At 44.1% G+C, this 23,349-nt stretch overlaps 1 protein-coding gene across 2 annotated transcripts in view; it reads left to right on the forward strand.

Moving 5' to 3' along the window:
* CCND2 (cyclin D2) overlaps positions 1-23,349 on the forward strand; it is a 37,646-nt gene that overhangs the window by 7,486 nt on the left and 6,811 nt on the right. For both annotated transcript variants that reach the window (XM_086758428.1, XM_086758417.1), the window contains one exon: positions 8,876-9,006. In XM_086758428.1, coding sequence (XP_086614554.1) covers positions 8,876-9,006 — 131 coding nt within the window. The remainder of the gene's footprint in view (positions 1-8,875; positions 9,007-23,349) is intronic.

The following is a 23,349-nucleotide window of genomic DNA, read 5'->3' on the forward strand; positions in this document are numbered from 1 at the left end:
TCTACCTCATTCCCAGTTAACTAGCAAGGTACTACCCCCGTTGTCATTGTAGAAGTGTCATGTTACTACTACTGTATTTCCTTTTCACTGCCACTCTTCTCTAAGTTATTCTTGCCCTCCTCAGTGAAGAAAAGCCCCTTCTCATGAGACTTTCTTCCTAATCCAGTTGTCATTTCCTTTTCTTATCCTATTTGTTGCAGAGGTCTCATTGGCCACTGTGTTTCTTCTTTCCCTTTCTCCCTCAAAGCTCCTGCTCTCTGCTAGCTCGGGTTAAGCCTGGTGTTTCATTTCCCCATTTGCCTTCTTTCAGCAGGATGACCACCTTTGACATTTGTTTGCCTCTTCCCTTCCTCTCTCCATGTGTGTTTTTAGCCTGGCTTTGACTCTTTACTGTTACCAGACCTGACCTCAGTCGCTGGCTAACCAGCTCTGGTCTGGAGCACAGGAATGAATCTCTTTTTGTTTCCATCTCAGTGCAGCTTTCTCTGCTCTCAAATACCTTTTCTTCTTCTGTAGTTATATTGCAAAATCTGGCATATTTTGAACTTTTTTCCTCTAGCCTGAGTTCTTCTTCACCAACTGCTCCATTTTAATTTCCCAGCAAAAGTGTTATTCCAGAAATTCCCGTGCGTTCCCTGCCTTTACAGAGCCAGCTGTGATCTCAGTCCTACAATACTTTGGGTCAGCAAACGGAGAGGGAAGCAACCATTATGAGTTCTGGATGTTGTGCTGGATGTATAGGATCATTTTGATACTCATCTCTATTCTCCTTTCCATTTGAATGTTACATGAAAAGGAGATGATACACAGTTCTTCTGTATATTTCTCTCAGTCATGTTTTATCATTTTGGCATTCTCTCTATTTCTCTGTCTTTATTTTGAGCCTAGTTTTTGAAACAAGCTGCAGGGATATAAATCCGCAGCCTCTCCCGAGTCCTTGTGGTGATTAATGATTCACATGAGCATGACTGAAACTGGAACGAATCCGTTGTTGCCCTTGGTCCCATCTGAACATTCGGCTGCTGAGCAAGACAGAAGCTTGTTCCCTAAATAAAAAGTTTTCTCTTTATCCTGCCTGCACTCGCAATGCTTTCAGGAGCCTCTTTCTTCACTAGAAGGGGCTGAAAGTGACGTCCACCCACAGCCCATCCCTGGCTGTGCTTGCAGCGCTGTGGCCGTGCAAACAGGATACTGTCATTAAGTGAGAGCTTGGTCTGTTGGCTGGGAGTTGCATGTGTCTAGGCCAGCTGTCTTCAAGCTGCCTCGCTTGCTGCGCAGGAAGAGCGTACCGGTTGACACACACTGTCATAGCCTAGTCTGTCATGATGTCCTTTGTTTTCTCATCTCAATGGTGGCTGCCTGTCCAAGCTAGCATCTTCTTCAGGAGTCTTCTGAATTCTAAAGGCGCTGGGAGGCTGCATCTGGAGCCCTTGTCCTTACAGTATAGCTTGGCAAAATTGATGCTTACCACTTTTTCAGTATGGGAGGATCCTGTTTATCTGTGAGCCCAATGGAGATCGTCCTTCTGCTCTCTGGGATTGTTTAGCTTTGCTGCTCTGCCCCCACCTCTGTCTGTTTGTTGCTTTGCAGCCTTTGTTCCTCCTCTGTCTCTTTGCAGAGCGCTCCACAGTTTGGGAATGTTTTCTCGGGGGCTGCCTGTTCACTTGTACATGCCGTGCTCCAAGTCAGGGAATCGTTCCTGGAGCAGTGGGAAAGGGCACCAGTTGCAGAGCTGTGTGCAGAGCAGCAGAGGACTATTCCTTATGTCCTTGACTTCAGCGTGTCCTTCATTTCTTCTTCTTCCAGGCTGTTCGGAGTCACAGATGCCCAGCTGCTTCCTTGTGTTACGCTCTCTATTGGAAGCTGTACATGCTGCTGTTTTGGTGCGGGATACCTTTTTTTTATCTCAGTGCCTGTAAGGGAATGGGTTTTGGGGGAGGACAGGCTGTGTAAGTCAGGCTTTCAGGAAGAGCAGCTGTACATCTCTGAAGGCAGACAGTAATGGAGAGGCTAATCTCAGTGAGGAGGTGTTCAGTGTTTTATTTAAGTGGCATGCAAAGCTTGGAAGCAAAAGGCTTTGCAAGCTTGCAGAGACAGAAGGCAACTTGTGTAGATCCCTGGAGTCAGCCCTTTGCATGGTCTCTTCTGTGCTTCAGCCGAGTCCTATGGCAGGTGAGATGTTCCCATGATGGGTACAATGCAGGATCTCATAGACCAGTGGCTTTCAAAGCCTATGTCTGCAAAGAGGCTAAGAAAGAGGAGGAAAATTTCAGCTTTAAGTAAGTTTTGTACTGTGTGCCAAACCTCTGCCCACTGTCTCTGGGACATTAATCATCTACAGTTGAAAGCTGAGAAGGCTTTTTTTTTTAACTTCTGGGCCAAATCCTGGGTCCTCACTCAGACAGAAGTTCTGTAGAAGTCAATGGGAGTGTTGTCTAAGCAAAACTGCAAGATGAGGCCCACAACCCTACTGGTGATTTGGAGGGTAACCACACAGAATGCTTTGTAACACCAAGAGGCATGTTTGGTCCTCAGGACTCCTGCTGGGCAAGTCTACTATGCATCCTTCCCCTCTTAGCCAATGTAAGAGTTATTGGGCTCTCTCCCTGCAGAGGGTAAAAGAGTGATACGAGTTTCGTTTGGGACCTTTGCAGAGGAAAAAAAAGTCCACAGAGGCTTCGTTGTATGGATTAATCTCTTAGAAATAAAATACATGTTGCAAAGTGGCAGTGGTTGCACAAATACTTCTTGCATGACAGAAGGAAGAGTAATCCACATGAATTTCTTGCCATACAAAATAAGGCTCATGCTTGTTTCTGGGAGAGGCAGCTCATATCAGTATATTGAGCTTCCCAGCAAAATGAAGCCACAAGAAACCACGGAAGCTCCATCAACAAGTAAGCAGGGCCTGGGGAGTGTTTCGTATGAGCAGACTCACTCCTTAAGTTTTAGAACCCATCAAATCTGGGAAGATGAGGTGGAAGGAAATGAGGGAGGAGAGACTTTGCTGTTACAAGCTAGTGTAATTCCTGTGCTGCTGGATAAGTTGCCCTCCTTCCTACCAGCTGCAGATCTGACCTCTTGATGGTTCAAGTGCAGACATAATCTTCATCCTTGGTTCAGCTTCCTTACTAAAGGTGTAGAGCAAATGAAGTTAAAAAATCAGTGCAAACAGTTGTTCAGAAATAGGGTTTATGATCACCTAATAAGCAGGTTGTACTGAGTGCTCATATACTTTATGTAGTCTGTTGAACCTGTTTCCCTGTCTTTACCTCACTTGGATGGTTGTGATGTAGCGTTAGCATTTAGTATACTTTAGACCCATTTGTGTGAAGGCCGAATACTTTTTGTGTTCCTGTAGCCCAGGAACAGAATTAGGTGTCTGCCCTCCTGTCTACTCAAAGAATAGAAGCAGGTCTGCGTCCTGTTTCACTTGACATTTTTTTGTTTGATTGTGCTTGGCACTGCCATGCCCAGTTTTGAAGGACTAAGAGTCATCTGGTTTTGCCTTTAAAAGCAGAGATATGGGGAAAAATTATTGTATCTTGTAGAAATAAGAAAGCAAGAGAAAAAAAATGGCCAATGCAGTTAATTTAACTGCTTTTGAAAAAAAAGTAGCTCACTGACGCTGGAATTGCATTTAGATATAGGCAAGGATTAAATTCACTACTTATATTATTTTCCTTAGACCTTTCTTTTAAACTTACCTGGCAACATATAGATCCATGCTTGTCTTCATAGTAAAGTCATTGGCTGGGTGAAGTTTGGGACTAGGTGAAATTTGGCTATAATCTATATGATTTTATAAACCGATATTGATGACTGTCAGGATTCTGTTCTCTTGGTGGAGGTAACATTCCTTTTTTTCTCTTCCCCTTCCCCCTCACCCCATGAGAGCATTGTCTTCCTGACGACAGGGGTTTCTGATTCTCTGTTTGCAACTCTCTATCAAATTATAGAGATGAAAACTGGCTGTTAAAAAAAAAACAACCAGTGGCCAGAGCAGTAACAAGGGTCATTGTAAGAAGGTAGAGTTCCCACCTGGCTTTGGCACACTGAGCACGTTCAGCCTGGATATTTGTCAGTGCTCTTTTCCTTCCGGCAGTTTTCACTTATTGACTGCGAGTTAGGGCTTCCCCGTGCAGGACCTCTCTGGGTTTCTGCCTCCAGATCCCTCCTGCTTTAGACTGACTGTCAACCTTGTGTTTTCCTGGCTCGGAGGAGGAAGTCCACTGGATCAGGAGACAGGTAGCAAAACAGCTTGGCTGCGGTGCGCAGGGTCCTAGAACCTGGCCATCGTTCACATGTGCCGTGTCACCAGAAAAATGTCCTCAGCACGTGCATACTTTCATGCCCTGGCTGCATCAGCTCCAGTCTGAAAGCAGGGCGCGAATTCAGAATACCCTGAATTTGCTTGATAACTTCGACTGCCTGGTCCAGAGATGGCTGTATTTCAAAGGGAACGGTTTCTCACATTGGCTTTTTTTAATTTCGAACACTGAAGTCAGTGGGGTTGTGCAAGATTGGTCCCTTGTTTTTGAGGTCCTTTAGGAAAAAAAGTGATATGAAAATGGGGATGGGACGGTTTCTGGTGCTTGTACACGTTGTTGCACTACTCCTTTGTCTTTTAATGAGACTCTTGTATTTTGCCATGGAATTGCATAAATCACAACAAAGTTAGAGTCAGAGCCAGTCTTCACTGCTGGCTCTGGACGCCCATTAACCAAGGTTGTACATAGATTTGAAAGAAGGATTTAGCCGATAGCCTTGCTTCACATGTCCAGTAAGAAGTGCTTTTTGTAAGATTACCTCTGTAATTAAGGGTTCATCATGTCCAACAAGAATTTGAAGTCAAAGTATATGTTTCAGAGTAAAATGTTTAAGTCCTCTCTCTCCCTCTTTTATTTTGTTTTTGTTTTTACATCTCAGGGCAAGCTTGTAACTTAATTCTGGGGGCAGTTTTACCTGGGAGAAAACTGAGTGAGGATGGCGGGACTTTGCTTCTTATCACAGGGGAAGCGGGGACAGAGGTTTATAATTGAAAATAACATGCAAAAAGCTTGTTTTGAGTTTCTCAAAGGAATGTAGGGGACTCGGAGGGGGGTTCTGCATCCCCTCAGATACAGTGCTTAATATTTATGCTTTCATTGCACCTTGACAAACATTTCACGTAGTTAATGCTTTGCTTGAATATGGAAATATGTTAATTACAGCCTTTATTCCGCTGCCTGCTCTTTTCCTCAGCCTTTTCTATTCAACCCTCTAGGTGGCCCAGCACAATGTGGCTTCTTTTCTTTCAATGAGCTCTTTCCACACTAATAGGGTCCAGGGTGATGTGGAGAACCATGTGCACAAAATTGGTGCACCACCCCCCATCCCTTTGTGGGCATGTCAGGTTAAATTCATATCAGCAGGAGGGTCACTGCCATGATTTTCAATAGCGCGAGATGAGGTGATGACTTCAGACAATGGCGCCACACTCTCCAGTTGGAGACACTTGCCTCACCAGTTGCAGTAGTTAATTAATATGCTAAAAATAGAAGCCAGTGATACAAATCGCTGCCTGTTGTACAACAAAGACTGGGCATGTGTAGCTTTGATAGCCAAGTTTATGGTGCTTGTTATGGAGGGAAGTTAGTTTAGAGCTAGAGGCAATGTAAGACTTTCTGGATGCTGAGCTTTAGTCACTCTGGGCCTCTGGCCGTTCGCTCACTGTCTCATTTGCATTATGAATGACATTAAGGGAACTAACAAGGTTATTGGGCATAGAAATGTTCTCATGTGACCCCACGTGGAAGCAGACCTACAGCAGTGCTAGTTGGCAGGGGCACTGTGGCTCTTTATTCAGCTTCCTAGGAAAACGGTTTCTGGGAGCAGATATAAAATGAACCACGAGAAAACTGGCATTTGGATAATGTGAAGGTCCTGATGCAAGCCCTTATGAGGCAGGGCAGTTCGGAGGGCAGGCTGGAGCTGTATCCTTCACTCAGCTCATCATGCCTGGGTGATGCTGAGCACTGGGTGTGGGATGCAGAAGCTCCTTCTTGCTTGGGTCTTCTCGCCAGCTCTCAAGGCTGGGTGAAGCTGTTCCGTGTGTGGGTCCATTTGGGCCTCTGAGTGGGTCAGGTTTTCCCTGCTGCTGGCTTACATGATGAGTGGGAGGGGTGGGTTTTCATTCTCACCCACTCCATCACAGCTTAGATAGGGACTGTCCAAACATCAGCAGAGTTTGAGAGGTTTCACATCATCTTTGTACTACATCTTCCCCGAAACGTGAGACAAGGAGGGGTAAATTATGGACAGTCCGTTGCCAGCTGTAGCTGCCCTGTGCATAAGTAGGAAACGGTTGGTAAGTCTGAGGATTTAAACGCAGGAGTTGCATCCCAACTTAGGGCTGCCTTGGCCAAGTGCAGCCTCATTCACACCAATCTCATTCACACACGCAGGATTCACAAACCGATGCAACAGTGTGTACAGGAGGAGAAACAGACCCATGGAGATGTAGTCTTTTTCAGTTTATCTCTTTTCTGAAGAAATTAGTGCAATTGCTGATGAATTGCTCTGTGTAGATGACAGCAGATTTTTGGGGACGCTAGGACTGTTCCATAAATGTTTGAACATTCTTAAATTTTATAGGTGTTTGTCATTTCCTCCACAGACCAGGAGGAGATTGGACAGTCACATAAGTGCATAAACATTTACAGCCTTTATAAAAACCTCTCATTATTGGAGTCCTTTAACCATTCCTGGTTTTCATACTGGATTTCGTAAACTTGTTGCCTGTTTGGCTTGGTAAACTGATGGCCCAGCCATCACACTTCTGGGAGGCGCTAACTACCAGATCAACCCACAGGAATGAACTACTGCAACAGTCACCCAGAGCCAAGTCCCAGGCCCCCCTGTCAATAGCAAAGAGTAAGAGAGGCAGACTGGCATAAAACAAGGACTATTTTGAGGGCTTAAAATCCCACTGTATTTATGGCCTGCTCACAAGGTTTCGCCTAACAATAAGTGCAATCACAGGCTGAGGCACTGGGGATAGGGCAGGCTTTGTGGGGAGCGCATGTGCCATGTGTCAGGTAGCCTTATCTGTCTTCCGTGGTCGTCCATTTACAGGCTGGATGGGCCTAGCCCTTGCATGTGCATGTGCAAGTGCAAATCCACGTGAGGTAAATGTGAAGGTGATTCTGATCGTGGAAGTGCAATTCCTATTACCTCAACATGTGCTGAGATCAGCATCCTTAGGCCTGTGTCCCATGCTGATAAGTGGGAGTCAAGGCTCTCCTGTCACCTGGGGGAGCAATATAACTTAATTTCCAAGATCATCAGTTTTCCTATGTACAGTGGGTTCTTATTATTACAGTAGTACATAATTATTATTTTTATAATAACAACAGTCCATATTCATTGCTTCAATTGGTGGGAGTTTGCTCCTTTGGAAGTGGTTGTCAGAGTGTGATGTCTGCTGAGCTCCCCTAGTAGGAAGGACAGTGGGCTTCAGCAGCGTTCAATGGTGGGCTTGCAGGTGGTCATCTCCCGGTGACTTTGTGAGGCAGATAAATCCATGTCAGGGTTTCGCCTCCTCATTTTCTCTGCCCACTTACAACATCCCCCCTCCAGTCCATCTGGATGAACATTATGACCCGAGTCGCGTTCTTACCGGACTGCTTCATGCCTCGTGGGTCCCAGGGACATACTGCAGCCTGGTGAAGAACATGCTTCTCCACAGCTATTGGAGTGTCTGCCAGCTCACAGTCTGGTAGGCCAAGAACAACCCTCGATGTGTCTGAAACTTGAGTGGTTACATGGATATCAAGAGGGTTACAGAATTTGTGCTAGCTGAAGAGAGAAGACGTGGGGTCGGCCCTTGACAGAAGGGCAGTTTTCTGTAACAATCTGTTTCTGTCAATAGACCGAATATATTGGTAGTGGCTTGTTTCATGTTAAATATTACTTGGGTTGCCTCTTCCTGCTCCTCTAGTCCCCATAACTGAAAACTGTTAACGAAGGGTTTGTTAATGAGTTATTGTTGAACCAAACAACTTGCAAACCAAGTTTCATTTTAGGAAGATATCAGTAACCAAGCAAATCTCCTGGAAATGTTTAGTAAGACATGCCAATAAGCCAGTGCCAATGGCAGTATTGTAAGTGGCCTTATAAAGGTCGCAAGAACATTTAGTTTTATTTTAATTTATTCTAATTTCTTTCTTGATCTCCACAGATGCATGAGAGGAAGTTTCAAAATGTATTTTCAACTTGCTTATTAAGAAATAGTAGTAATAACAAATGCGATCTTTGTTTTTTCTTTGATTACGTAGCTATGGGCTGTAAGTATTCTCACTTCTAATTGTGAAGGTGGTAAAGATGAATTGTTAATTAAAATCTCTTTCCTGGACAGGTCTTTAAATGCTCAAGTTAATTAAGTCTTTAGAAATTGACGTGACTAAAAATCTCAGTTTGGTCCTTTGTGATACCTTATTTCAGTTAGTTTTCAATTTATACAGAGAGCTCTAATGTGATCGAGACCCAAATTTCTGACACAAATTACGGAAAGCCTCCTTCTTCTCTTTTCCTTTTCTTTAAAACTAAGGAAAGACTATTAAAAATTGTCCAGGTTTACTTTATGCATCAGTGAGAATAAAAGACCGAACTGCATTTCCATTTTAATTTGCAGATCTGTTACCCCTCCTTTGACTGCTTGTGATGAGCAGTGTGACTAATGAGCTCCGTCGGACCAAAAAGAGTGGCACTTTTCCTTTTCTTCTACTTCCCTGTTTTTTATTCTTGGGTGTGGTTTTTTTTATGTTGCTTGCCTCTGATGTTTTGCAGCTTTTCTGGTCTGGGCTTGGACTAATTCCCAGATCTGTTCTTGCAGATTTTAACTTTGCCATGTACCCACCGTCAATGATAGCAACTGGAAGTGTGGGAGCAGCCATCTGTGGCCTTCAGCTCGATGACGGAGACAGCCTCACGGACCTCCTGGCCAAGATCACAAACACAGATGTGGTGAGTGTCCCGCATTCCTCTTCTCCTTTCACTTCTGAGGGCGTGGTGCAGAACTGGGCCACCAAACCCAGCCGGATCCTGAAAGCCCTGTGGAGCGAAGTGAGTTGCAGGCATGGAGCCAGCACCTTGCTTGCAGTGCTTTGGATGTCCAAAGCTCCTTGGCCTCCCCTGGGATCAATTTTCATTCACGCTTTCTTCAGCATCTTGGTGGGGAAAGTCTGCTCTGCCTGCTATGGCTGATGGTTGGGCTTGCTATAGGAGGGAGCCACCCTGAGTACTGCCCCAGGCGATGCGGCGAGCAGGCAGACAGCATCCCCCAGGGCATAAGGTAAATGAGGGTGTGCGCCGGTCCTGTGTTCGCAACCTTGAAACGGCTTTTCTGGCCCTCATTCAGGTATCATCTAAAAATCCATTACTTAAAGGAAGTGAGTAATGAGCTAATCCTCCAGCACTGGCACAATGTGAGGCAGATACAACACGGCCTGTCTGGGTTTTTGTCTATAACTTCACTAAACTCACTCCATGAAGGGCATTTCTTGGCTTGTCAGAACGTCCTGTCATCAGTAGGAGAGGTGAATATGATGGCAGTTCAATGGTGCTCAAACTCACTCAAAAGTGAGTTTCCTAGTCTGGAATCAGCTTCTAGTGGGGACATCAGACAACTCAAGCCTGACAGCTCTGCATGGCAGTCTCAGCAGAAAGCTGGGAGGACTGAAAGGAGCACTCAGGGTGCCTTCCCTGAGGGGTGGTGCCGCTCCTGCTGCACCTCCATGTCGGTGGGACACTGCAGGGAGAGCATACGCTTCTGCAAATCCAAACCGCTTGGTATGTGAATAAACAAAGAGTTTCATCTCTTGTGAAGCTGACACATTTTGCTGTGATGGAATTTATTCAAATGGAAAGCAAATGAGTGAAGCTTTCTGAAATGCAGGTCACAAATAAGATAATGCTTTTACCGTAGAAGTATCAGTTTCTAATGCGACATCCTTAACATGTGCTAATTATAAAACTTTTTATTGCTTTTACTTCACAGTAAATACACTGTGCAATTATTAGATCTGTGATAACATTGTCAAGAGAAGGTTTGTTTCTTCCAAGAAATATTCTCTGGTTTAGTTAAAAAGGAATACTCTAGTTTAACCCAAAGGGAAGAATATTGCTATTTCTTTTTTGTCTTTCAATCAGATTGGTCCTAATTTTCAAGTACACTTCTGGGGCTTCCCATTTCTTTGGATTGGAACGGGATTTTGTACAGAAAAAGGAACATTTCCAGTTCTGAATGCTTATAATGTAAATCAAGTAGCTGCAGAAATTTAACATACATTTATTTCAGTGTAAATGAAAATTTTACACAGGTAATTTCTAAGAATCATAGAATCTTAAGGTTGGAAGAGACTTCAAAGATCATCAAGCTAACACCACCACGCCTAGTAAACCATGTCCTGGAGTGCCACATCTGCATGTTCTTTGAACACCTCCAGGGGTGGTGACTCCACCATTTCCTTGGGCAGCCCGTTCCAGTGCCTGATCACTCTTTTAGTAAAGAAGTGTTTCCTAATACCCAATCTAAACCCCGCTTGCTGCAACTTGACGCCATTTCCTCTTGTCCTATCACAAGTTATCTGGGAGAAGAGACCAACACTTTGCCTGCTTACAACTTCCTTTCAGGTAGTCGTAGAGAGCAATGAGTTCTCCCCTTGGCCTCCTCTTCTCCGGACTAAACAGTCCCAGTTCCCTCAGCTGCTCCTCATAAGACTTTCTCCAGACCCCTCACTTGCTTGGTTGCTCTTCTCTGATGTGCTCCAGCAACTCAACATCCTTCTTGTACTGAGGGGCCCAAAACTGAACACAGTATTTGAGGTGTGGACTCACCAGTGCCAAGTACAGCGGCACGATCACTTCCCTGCTCCTGCTGGCCACACTGCTCCTGATGCAAGCCAGGATGCTGTTTGGCTTCTGGGCCATGTGGGTACACTGCTGGCTCATGTTCAGCCGGCTGTCTACCAGCACCCTCAGCTCCCTTTCTGCTCTTTTGTGTCTGTTTTATAAGTATGGAGAAATGGATTTGTGTGATGCATTACAGTAATCAGCAGGAGTGTGCAAGAAGAATCCTATATAACCATTCAGGCTGCATGGCCAGCTGTGAGTATTGCACAAACCTTATTTGTACAGTTGTTGCATTTAGATTGGGTAAATCCATTAAGTTTCCTTCATTTATGTGGATAACAAGAATTATCTGTTGTTGGTACTGATGCTGACAGTTATTGGCTGAAAGACATTTTCTCCTTGGGTGTTCATCTGACTGGATGTAACAGGATGAGTTTTGGATGCTGCATCCAGCACATGTCTGGGAGGACTCTTAAGACAAGTGGGCAGATGTGAGAGGGACATGAGAAAACAGGGAAGAGAAAGACAAGGATTTAGGGAGAGACTTCACATCTTGTTAGCAAAGGTGCCATCCTCAGCCAAGGTTGTGAAATATCCACAGAATAGGAAAGCAGTTGGTGCTAGCGAATCAAAGTTTCTTATATAACTCCATGTCTTAACTCCATGGAGTGTCTCAAAGATTGATGCCCCACTGCTATAATTTTCCTGATGAAATTGTGCCTGCTCAGCTGCTGCTTACTTTCATGCTTGTTTTGCTGATACTTAGCTGTGCCTCAGTTCTCTGGTCATAGGGAAGAGATTTTGAGCATCCCTTCCTGGGGCAGCCCTTGCTGCTGTAATCTGTTCCATAGTCACCTTTCAGTTGGGTTATTGCAGTTTGTGCTGCATGGGGTCATGTTCAGGAGGTCCTGCAAAGCTAGATGCAGCTGCTCACTTGCCTAGCTGCTTTTCATAGTAGGGATTACACCCACGGATTTTCCTATTGCTTTTCTCTGTGTGTTTCTTTCTGGTTGCTGGCTAATGCCTTGCTGCTTCAACTGTTGAGGCCCTGCTTGAACTGGGATCCCAGCTGACTCTTCCCATGCTCAGTCTGCATACTGGGGATGTTTTTGAAAGCGTGTAGGGACAGAAGGAAAGTCACAGTAGGGTGTCTTTCTGGTGGAATTTTCTTTCTCCTTGGTACAGTAGAGCCCATGTTAATTGACTTTCCAAGCGTGTTGTGAGCATATTACACACAATAACATCTGAGGAGGGAATACATGGCTTTTTTTGATGTCTTGGGCGTTTTTCTGCATTCTTTTCTTTTGATATTTATTGACATACATTTAAAGCTGATGTTCTTTATTATAGGAGACGTTGATGCTTTCTAAGGCATTCTAGAACTTCTTAACATAAGGTCCTTTTGCAGCATCTTGCAGATTGGACACACTTTATCTCTCATGCTGAATTTTTCTATCCTGGTTGTTTCAGTCTGAAAGTAAATACCTGCCAAAACAGCTTAGTAGTTCTTAAGTGGTCAGAAGAAAATAAGATGTTGTTTCTTGCATTGAAAATTTCTTCATGCCTTTGCTTTGAAATTTAACAGATGGATTTTTGTCAGAAATGTGCTTTTTGCCATCCTGGTGAAAATCTTCACAGATCTGGCTGAGCTTCTATGCCTTTGGGGAAAAAAAAAATCACTCTTCCCAAATAACAAAGAACTCTTAACATTTTACTGGTCACATCTCCTCTCCAAGAGTCTGTCGGCACTGGGTGGAGACAAGCTTTCTTCCCTTTCCTCCTGGTCTCAGCCCACAGCAGCACAGACTGCTGAGGATAGTCTTGCTTACCCCCCAAGTGAGAGCCCACTCAGGACAAAAGGAGCTTCTGGGTAATTTAGTCACTGAAAAAATGTAAGTCTTTGCAGAAGTTAGAGGTGCTGTCATTTTCCAAGGTGTTTCCATTGTTGTGGCAGAGGTGGCCCTAACTCAAAGGCTGTCTCCTGCAAGCTTTGAAGTTGCAGTCCAACCAAAGGTGGCCAGAATTTTTAAATTGGGCAAAATAGTGTATTTTTCATTAGCCAGCTCTTTGGAAATGGAAATTTCTCCATGACTTTTGGGTTGTAGTCAGGCCCTAGGACTGGAAAATATCAGCCCATATGTTAAAGCTTGAAAGAGATAAAAAACTGAAAACAGGGTCTCAGAGAAGTATCGGGTAGTCTTAGCAATAGGTAGTCATACCAACCTCATCTGTAAAATGTATTATTGGAAAAAATGTACTGGCTGGATTATGTAAGAGTTAGCTCAAGGCTGTGTTAATGAAGGGTAAAGCCTATTGTAATATATTTTATGCTGAAATTTAATTAAAGTTGAATGAACGGCTTCAGTTCTCTCACTTCCTAATTTCTGATGCCTGAGAGCTCTTCCTGCAGCGACACAATTAATTAATCATCACTATGTGAATGATTTTGTTTTCAAAGGGGAGGTTGGGGAAGAGGAAGAGACTGAGCGCTCCTAGGCTTCAGGAGCATCACGCGGTGGAAAAGTGAGGGAACTTGCAGAAATTACAGTTCTGCAGAAGGGAAGCTTTTTGACCCCCTCGTGCCTCCTGGTAGCCCACAGGAAACGGCAGAGAGCTGGTGGGAGAGTTCTTCCCGGCTGGAGGGTCCCAGGGGCTTCTGCTTCTTTTTCTTTTGGTGTGTGTGATTGCTTAGCATGGAAACAGATGATGGGACTTTCTCATTGGCTTTCCCAAAAATGTCACCGTCCAAGGTGAAGCATAAAAAATTTCAGCTTCAAAGTTGCAAGCATATGAAAATAGAGAATGATAATGAAATCCTGATGCAACTCAACTGCAATGAGCTTTTTTGAATTTTTACTGTGTTATAATGATAATTTGAGGGTGCTATCTGTTTGCTAGGAAATGGCAGGATAAACCAAGAGGCTGAAGTCAATGGAGTTATTTTAGATTTATACTGGTGTAACTGAGACTGGAGTTTGGCATTTAGTGCTATAATGTTTTTAATGGATGTTTCATTAAGAGTTAAACCAAAAATATGTTATTAATGAACAGCATTTAATTTAGAACTCGGCTGTTGAGTAAGCAAACAACCAACACACGAATGTTTCTTTCAAAAATACATTGGCGTTGGCTATCCTTGTATGAATCCAAAGCAGCGCTCCAGGCCAGTGTCATTCTAGGGATAACAGTTACTTCTGATAAATAGCTGCCCTGAGCCTTTTGGTGAAGGTTGAATCTCAGTCTAAAGAAACTGTGACAACGAGGCCATGCAAACCTCGGTTTCATTATTCTTTCCCTCTACCAAAATAAACAGCAGGGAGCTACTCTTGGAGAAGCTGAGCTTAGCAGCCTTATGGGTAACGAAAGTAGCTCTGCGTGGTGTATCTGAATTGCCTTTACAGAACAGTTATTGTCCCAAAGAGTCGAGAAGATTTAGTCCCAGACAGCTCTTCACGCAGTGAGGATTGCATGTTCTGAGCTGTGTTGCTGCCAGAGGGTGGGAACATTTCCTTTGCTGTTTCTTTAAGAGGAGAGGCTGGTGGGCAAGGAGTTAACAGAGCTGCTCACAGGAAGCGTTCCGAGCTCCCTGTGTATCTCTTGGTGGGTCATTGCAATGGAAAAATAAACAACTCAGGAAGTCAGGAATTTCCATAGCATCCCAGACCAGCACTCCAGTGCACGCAGTATCCTGTCCCCAGTGGAGCCAGATGCTTCAGAGGAGGATACGAGCATCCCCGCTGCGTACAATTACGGGATGTGAGGAAGAATAGCTAAATGGGTAGGGCACCTTGCAATCGATATCCTGCTTTGCCACAGACCTGTCTTGGGCAAATCTATCTCCTCACCTCCTGGAAAAGCAGCTGTCAGTTCAGTGTGTCAGCTCACTAGCCATGGGTCTGGAAACCACCTCTCTGGTCATGCCTGTGAGCGTTCTCATAAATCATGTGTGAGGCATGGATGCCCTGGCCTGGTTACTGCTTGCATCTCCCTTGAGTGTGTCCTGAGCCTTTCCATTCTCTGGTACCCTAGATTTCATCGTGGAGGAGAAATACTTAAACATTTCTGAGGAGCTCAAGAAACTCTTGCAGGGGTAGGTAGACGAGGTCTTTACCTGTTACAAAGCACCTTGGACCAGAATTTTGTAGTCTAAAGTCAGCGAGAATTAGACACACAACTAAGTTTTAAAAATAACCCTACTCTGAGCAGGAGGTTGCATTGGGTGACCTGCAGAGGTCTCTTCTAGCCTCTTTCTATGAGACCGAGTGCACTGAAACGTAGAAACTATTATCTCATATAAAAAATGTGTTCAAGCTGACATCATTGACAAAAGCTGACAAAGTTAGATCCCAAATTAAGCTTGTTCATAGCTGTTTGTGTAATAAACTCTGTAGCACCACAGCCGCCAGAAGGGCTGGCCAGATTCATTCTATGTGATAGTGAGGGTTGTATGTGCATGTAAGGAGCATCTTCTTCCTAGGGCGCAGCTCTGAAGGTTGCATCCAGATGACAAAAGGAGTTGTCCTCCCCAGTATCAGCAGCAGGGGAAAGGTTTTCAGGCAGAGCCAACATGTAGGCTTGTACACGGGCACAAGTCCTTTTTAAAAGTCTGTTCCCAGATGGGAACTGGTGTATATTGAGTGGTTTGGAAAATCCAAAGCATATTTAAGGGCATAAGGTAGAAAGAAAAAAGGTACCAAACTATTCTTAAAGTCTTGTCGAAAGAGCTGGCTCTCTGCCCTTGAAAATATGGAGTCAGGCTGTTTTGAAGACTGGATCTATAATAAATGGCATTTAAAATATCTCCACTTAAATGTGCTACGTCTGTGGGTGCTGGGATTTTTTTTTTCCCCAAAGTCTGAAAAGTCCCTTCATAAAGATCCCTGCAAATTTCTGCACAGAAACAACGTTCAGAACCACCACACTCAAAAATTCCGTTTCTGTTGAGCTGTAGTATACAATCATGGAAATCTATCTTAAATGGATAGCATTTGAACGTTGTCCCTACAGCACATACACCATTTATCCCCTCCTTTGTAGTGTTTAGGGCCTGTGGTTTTGGAACCAAGTAACAGAATTCGCTGTATCTTATCCTGCCTTATTTGTTACAGACTGCATTTTGTATGCAAGGAAACAACAGACAAAATAGCCTCCAAAAGAAAGGAAGAATGAGATAGTTTCCTAAGTTGTCTTTGCCTGAGTTGGCAGCTGCTCCGCTTCATTCAGCTTTTTGTTCCCCAGTGAGTGCTGTGCGTGTGTAGCAACAATGGGGTGATGCAGTTACACCGCGGGCTCATGGCGGAGTTCCGTCAGATCCATTCATAAGTACGGCCTCGGCCGGCACGCTGAGGAAGCCAAGCCCCCTGAGGAACCGGCTCTGCAGCCCAAGCATTGCCGCCGGAGGAGCTCACGGGCCAGCGATAGATAGTCTGGTCAGGGACTTGTCCCCAGCCTTCAGTGAGGAAGCCTTGCTCGGCTCATACAGCTTTGTAGCATGCAGGCCACTTGTCACAGCTTTTTAAAAATCCCCCTCTTCAATAAACACTCGCAGCATATATTACAGCAGGATAAATTCACAGCTTTTCACAGTTGCAAAGTATACCTGTTAGACAGAGGTTATCAGCTTGAAATCCCAAGACACATTAAGCAGGGAGTATGATTTCAGGCATGGCATCTGCCCCTGGATCACCCTGCCAGTGTTTTGGCTTTACTCTCACTTTTTCCAGTTCTGAAAACATTGTTCTTTCCTGTTGCTATGAGAAATACCCACACGAGCAACAGGAAACCAACAAACTGACTGTTGAAGCAAACAGTGGAACTGAATCTAGAAAGTACACTGTTGAAAGTGCTGAAAAGACCGAAAAATTGCAAAGAAAAATGTTGCATCTTTCAGATGTGTAATGTTAGTCATCTTATATATTGCATTATTACAATAATGTGACAAGAGTAAGTGGAGAAGTTCTGGCATAGATGAAATTTTTTTTCTTTTTAAAGTGAGGTGTCCTTGTTAGTCTGCATGAAATGCTCTTTGGAACAGCAAATTACTATTTTCTGTACTTGCAGATGGAAAAACAGAGACGTAGACACTTATCTGTAATTGATGCTCTTTGTTACAGTAGCAAAAATAGACACATTTAGGAGGGAAAGTATTTCTGTTTTTAAACTGCGTCCGTTAGATGTGAGATCACCAAGATAAAGTAAATGTAGTAAATGGGCATGATATTCCCACAGCAACTTTTCAGGCTCTTGTTTTGGAGAAACGTCGGCGAGCTAAAGGCCAGCGCTCAGCACACAAAGGCCCTGCTTTGGGAAGGAATCCCTGTTTATGTCAACAATGAAGCATGTGCTTTGAAGAGGTTTGAATTGGGGCTTAAATGTGAACCAGTAGAGAAATCCAGCCGTCTTTTGTATTTAGGAGTACAGATGACACGTTCCACGTTGGAATTTACATAAATCCCAACTCTTTAATGCATGTCTGATTGCTGCTTTCTTAGATTATCCAAGCGATGCATACATGACCAGTGAACAGTATTGTCACTTCAAATACCTCCAACATCCTTTCCACTTACCATACCAGGTCCTGCATCTAAAAAAAAAAAGTCATTTTCTGGTTTCCCTTTGGTAATTAGTTTTAAGAAAGAGGAAGAGATTGGGGATGTTAACAGTTATTTGTGAAGTAATTAATGTATATGTGGAAAACCAACTACCCTTTAACACAAAAATGCCAGAAGGCTTTTGCAGTGTTCCCAACTTTGGGACTTTGAGCACTGAGCAAAGCACCCAGGTTTTGGACCCAGGCTCCTAAGTCTGGTCAGGAAATGCAGGAGCATCAAGAAATACTCAGTAGAGTTACAGCTCAGTATTTTGTGTCGTTTGTATGCATATGTTATATATAACAACAGCCCTACTGTTACTCTTCTGCTGCTGATTGTAGATGAGAGTAGGCTTGTGGTTTAACTTTTGAAAGCCCTTGAGAAATGACCCACTCAGTCACTGAGCGGGATTGTTCTTAGCCTTGGCTTTGCAAAGGATTTCATTACTCTGCCTCACCCTTGGCCTGAGCTGAGCGCAGCTTGGGCTGTGGTAGCCATGGCAGGCATGCTGATTCCTGCCGACTTCCCTGGAGTTACCAAGCTGTGCTCTTGGCAACTGGACATCCCAGGCGGGGTTCTGAGACAGGTTTCTCCAGTTGTTTCTCACTGGTCTAATCAAAGCTGTTTAACTGGCTCAGGTGTTGGCTGGTGCTGGCCTTATTTATTCATTCTGTGGTTGCTGATGCACAACACCTCACTGTAAAGCTAAAATCTTTTCAAGGGTTAAGTGATATTTAAATTTAACAGAATTAAAATGGAACCTTTTTAAACAGTAGTTTTACAGTCTTTGATTTTTTTCCTTAAGTGCTGCCATAAGCGTTTTCTCTGGACACTGGTATTCCCAAATGAGTGCCATCTTGGATGGGCAAAAGCTGGGTGGCTGTAAGGCTGAGACCAGTTTCCATGTGTTCAGAAGTTTCTCTAAACTTAGTTTTTGATGAACAAACAAACATTAGGAGGCTTGTTGGGGTAAGCGTTCTTATTTCTTCTCCCAGGCAAGACCAAAACTGAGAATGCAAAAGCAGAATCTAAAAATCACGATACAAAAAAGTGTTGTGTCCTGAGGCACTGTGGAAAAGACCCGAGCTAAGTTAATCGCTTCTGCACAGCATGTCTCCCTGCCTGCCGGAGTCAGTGAGTGACAAAGCTGTGGTGGTTGACAAAGCTGTGGTGGTTGCTGGCACAAGGAGCCACATGGTCTAGTAGACCTGGGTTTTACGTGACCAGTATGAATCCCTGGGTGCACTATCATTTCTCATCCCTACCTGGCTGTGAAATGAATCTGCTGGTTTAGATCTGTTTTAGAGGGGTTGTCATTGTGGGAGTAGGTGCCATAAATACACAGCTGCAGTCCGCTCACAGTCACAGGAGCTCTGGTTTGATTCAAAATGTGGAAAGAGAGAAAAGATGCGTGGCTGAAATAGTTTACCTTATTGTGTTAGCCCACTACTATCAGCATTTGAGAGGAGTCATCTTTTTCTTTGTGGGGGAGGTGCTGTACTGCTGCTACTCAGTTGCTGCAGGACCTGATGCAGAGACCATTGTCACTCGAAGAGTACCCATCTATCAGCTTTGATTTGGATGTGGTGGCAAGGAAGACTTGAAAATGGCTAGATAAAGTCTATGGCAGAAACTCAAGCTGAGTTACTAAAACAGCTGTAAATTTATTTATTTTTTTTAATTTATCAGTCCAGTCATAATTTTGCAAGATGGAGAGGATGTGTTGTACATAAAGCAGGCTGCGTGGGTCACGATGAGGTAGTCCTGGAGCTTGGAGCAGTCAGGACTGAAAATCCCGGTAATTACCAGTACAAAGCCTGTTGGTTGAGTTGAGTGGGATGCCTCCCCTAATAGCTTGCCAATGCACTATAAACATCAGTTTAAAACTGGAAGCTGGGGGGCAGTGTAGGGCATATATAGTGTAGAGGTGTTGAAAAATTCAATAAAATGAATTATGTAGAATATTCCGCAGGATCTTTCCTAGTGCTTGTGCTTTCTTTCAAGATTGTCATGAATAGAAATTAGAATCCTCAATTATTATTGACTTGAATAAGTAGATCCTGCCACAGTGCTGCTGATTCCTCCTTCCTGTCATTTGCACTGCCAGCATTTCCATCACAGCCACGAGGGTACTCTTCATTGGACACACAAAAAATTTCTTGTCCTTCAAATGCATTTCAAGTGTGCTGGTAAAATCACCCAAGGACGAAAAAGTTTCAGAAAAAAAAAAAGAAACCCAAAAGTTAATTGCCTTTTTAGTTCTGTGCATGCAAGTAAAAATAAAACTATGGAATGGAAAGTACCTGAACTATTTTAATCATTAAAACTACTAGACCATATAGAAGAATGGGGAAGTTGATCCATGTGACACATACTTAAAAAACTTCTTTGTAAAAAACAACAAAGGCAACCCTACAATATACTGAAGAAATGACCCAGTCACTGTATTGCAAAATCTAGGGCCATTACTGCAGTGTATTATAGTGTTCTTTCAAGGAAGATTTGCTGAAAATATTGCCGTTCATTTTTTTTAAAGCTTTTGTTTTTTTCCTTGTCAATGCTATCTAGAGCTTGCAAAATGAAAGTCCACCAGTAAAATATGTACACATGCAGCAAATCCACATGAAACTTGGAGGGATTAAAAGCACTGTGTCATGGGAAAGCCAGGCTGTTTGTCCTGATAGATATTTTTTATATTTTCTATTGTGTCACTTAACATTGGATTGACAGGAAGTTCCAGTGAGGCAAACGGAAGTGGCTGCCCCATCTGTAAAATAAGCTACTTGCTGTATCACACTATGACAATTGGACTGATAAGATATTCCTAATTAATTCTTATCTTTTTTTCCTTTCACTTGTGAGATTACCATCCAGTGGGTTTACTTCATATGTCTTAAAGCTAGTTGCAGGCTGAGACAGTGGTTCAAGTGCACAGCAGATGTGGTTTTAGGATTTTTCATATAAGAGTACGCTCACATGTCACATTGGCCAGGTGTAGACTTGTTCTGCTAATTCCAGTTTATTAAAAAAGCCACTGACAGGTTTAGTTGGCATCTCATCTGGCATAAAGCACATTGCTCCAGTCTGTCTGCACCACTGTGACATTGTGCTGTGCCAGGTATCTATCGTCTGTTGTCCTGCAGCTACCGCAGAGAGTAAAAACCCATTGTGTGACCCGACTACCTTGGCAGAAACGGTGGTTGTGGGCCTGTGCATCATCTTCAGCAAACCGGGACAGCTGGCTGATGGGGTAGTGCGCAGAGCCCGGACTGACCATTGCGCAGCCACAGCCTCAGGTGGATGAGTTTGTTGTACCTCCATCATCTGTACTGGAGAGTTTGGGCTGCATCTTCTGGTGGGTTCCAGGTAGTTTTGCTGCATGACTGGCGTTACTCATGGGTCTGGCATTGGGGTTTTTTCTTTGCTAAATTTTTGTTATAGAACTTGACAATCTGCAAAGTAAAAATTCTGCCATTTTTTGTTTGTGCTGGCCAGGCAATTTCAGCTTCATAGACAAGACTAATTAAACAGAATGCATTACTCAGACTAATAAAAACCTGAGTTTTAGTATGCAAATAGCAACACTTTTGTGGGAAGCTATTTCATGCTGAATGCAACATGCTGTTCATTTTACCATAGTGTTCTTTATTTTAAAGAATTCAGTGGTACATTATTTTAAGATCAAAACATAAGCATAGGCCAGAGCTGACATAGGACAGGAAAAAATACATCAGTGGCCTGTGGATCCCCATAAGGAATAAAATCCATGCAAACTGACAGTTCTAGACTGGGCCCCTTCATTGGTTTTACTTACAAAATGAAGACATCAGAAATTACTCATTTCTCTATAGGATTACCTAGAGATTTTAGCCTCTTCATACATTAAATGAAGCATCGTATTGACCATCAGAAGTTTGTATAATAACGGTGTAAATGATCATATATAAGGGTGCTTGGAAACAGACAAAGTTGGCTCCAAATGCTCAAGCTGTATGTTCCGTGTGTCACCACCCTTCCTTCCCCAAGCCAGGCTGCAAGGAAATTGCCTCATTAAGCTCTCCAGTCTGAAGCTGCTTATACAAAATCTGGCTTATTTTCAGAAGGACGTGCTATTTTGGAATTGTGCACCACTGTGCTTTAAAAGAAGAAGTTCTTATACCGAAAAAAAGTGCATTACGAATGTTGTCTATTACAAGAGTCTCCCAGCTGGTGCCCCTGCTCTTTATTCCATTTGAAAATGCCTTCACCCTTGAAGTGACTTGTTGCCGGTGCCCTCTTGAAAACAGGTGAATGCTTACAATGGACCTAAACCCGCCCAAGCTGATAATAGGGGATTTTCTTTATCTGAGTTTCTGATACCTTTTGCCAGATAGGTACGTCAGAAGAAAAGCCGAGGAATTTGTCCAGCTCCCATCATTACACAAGCCATTCCAGTATTAGAAATCACTAAGCCCCCCAGTAAGACAAGAGCAAGCCCTAGCTACAAAAAAAAAAAAAAGTTTACCTGGTTAAACAAAACCCCTTATTTTTACCTTAAAAAATTAGCTTTGCCAGCAGCAGCAGAAAGTGGTGACAAAGAAGCCCTTCCCCTTACCTTTTGCTAAAAGGAAAGGAAGAACCCCATGAGGTGAGGCATGCTGAAATCTTGCTTATCTGTCCTGGATCTCATCACCAGAAAATCCACTGTGCTCACGTTTTATTGTATCTTCAAGGGCATTTGTCTCTTGTCTCACTTCCAAGGCTTCCTGCTCTGCTCTGGGCAGGCTCAGACACTAAAGCTTCCCTTCTCTCCAGGAGCAGGAGTCCAGCAGACGGCAGTCCCCAGCCGACTGGGAGTGCAAGCAAGGACAGGCTGCTGCCCAGTGCTCTGCCTTCCAGGCAGTTCTGGGAGGCCTGGGTTTAGGCGTACCCTCCTCCATCAAACCCCGGCTGTAATGAAGCCGATGTGTGAACCATGTGTTGGGTAACTGCATGTGGTTTTGATTAACGTCCTGCTGGCACGGTTGCTACATGAGGAGCTTTGCAGTGTGGGGCACTGGGAAAGGGAGCGGGCGCTGGTGTGGGATGGAGACAGGGATGCAACCCTACTTGGGTCTACCCAGGGCTGCAGCCAAGGTGCTGGGACGAGCTGGTGTCCTGTCTCAGGGCAGCAAAGCAGTGACCAGGCACACCGAGCCCAGCGTTTTACAACACAGCCTTCCTGCTGTTTCTCTTGCATGGTCATTTCTTTAGTACACCTATAATATCTGGATCCCACTGAGCTGACTTGCATTTCAGATGCTCCGAAGTTTTGAGCTGCATGCTTATTCACTGGCTGTGGTAATGCAGTGGTGGTGCCCATGAGATACCTCTGATCTTCGAGGAGCATCATTCCTGCACACAGTGTCGGGGTGAATTACAGGAGCGAGGGAAGTCAGGGCACAACCCAGAGGTGGCTACAAAGACTCAGAGTGATCTCTGCAATACATCTGACGCAGAAGTTGTTCCAGTGTACAGACAAGGACTGATGAGAACAAGAGAAGTTGCAGCACTCCCTTGCTGTATTGTGGGCTACACTTGGTGCCTGCTGGAGCTCAGGAGCAGCGTGTGGTGCGCTGTGAGACGAGGAGCCTTCAGTGTTCAGTGCTCCCCAGGCCATCTTAAACAAACCCTCTCTGTTCCAGCCTCCTTTGGCATCATGCTTCATTTGTATTCTGACCCTGCACCGGTGGTATGGCACACATGTACCATTTTTCCTATAATCTAGTTTTCAGAGGAGGGAAACGTGGGTGCCTGGGCTGGCAGGAAACTCCCGTGCACCCCTGCAGGGACCCCTCCTGTGCTCAACTGGGCTTAGACGAAAACGGATGGCAGTTGCCTTCCTCAA

This window comes from Chlamydotis macqueenii, chromosome 1 (assembly GCF_036417535.1).
Source record: "Chlamydotis macqueenii isolate bChlMac1 chromosome 1, bChlMac1.mat, whole genome shotgun sequence".
In the NCBI taxonomy this organism is placed as follows: Eukaryota; Metazoa; Chordata; class Aves; order Otidiformes; family Otididae; genus Chlamydotis; species Chlamydotis macqueenii.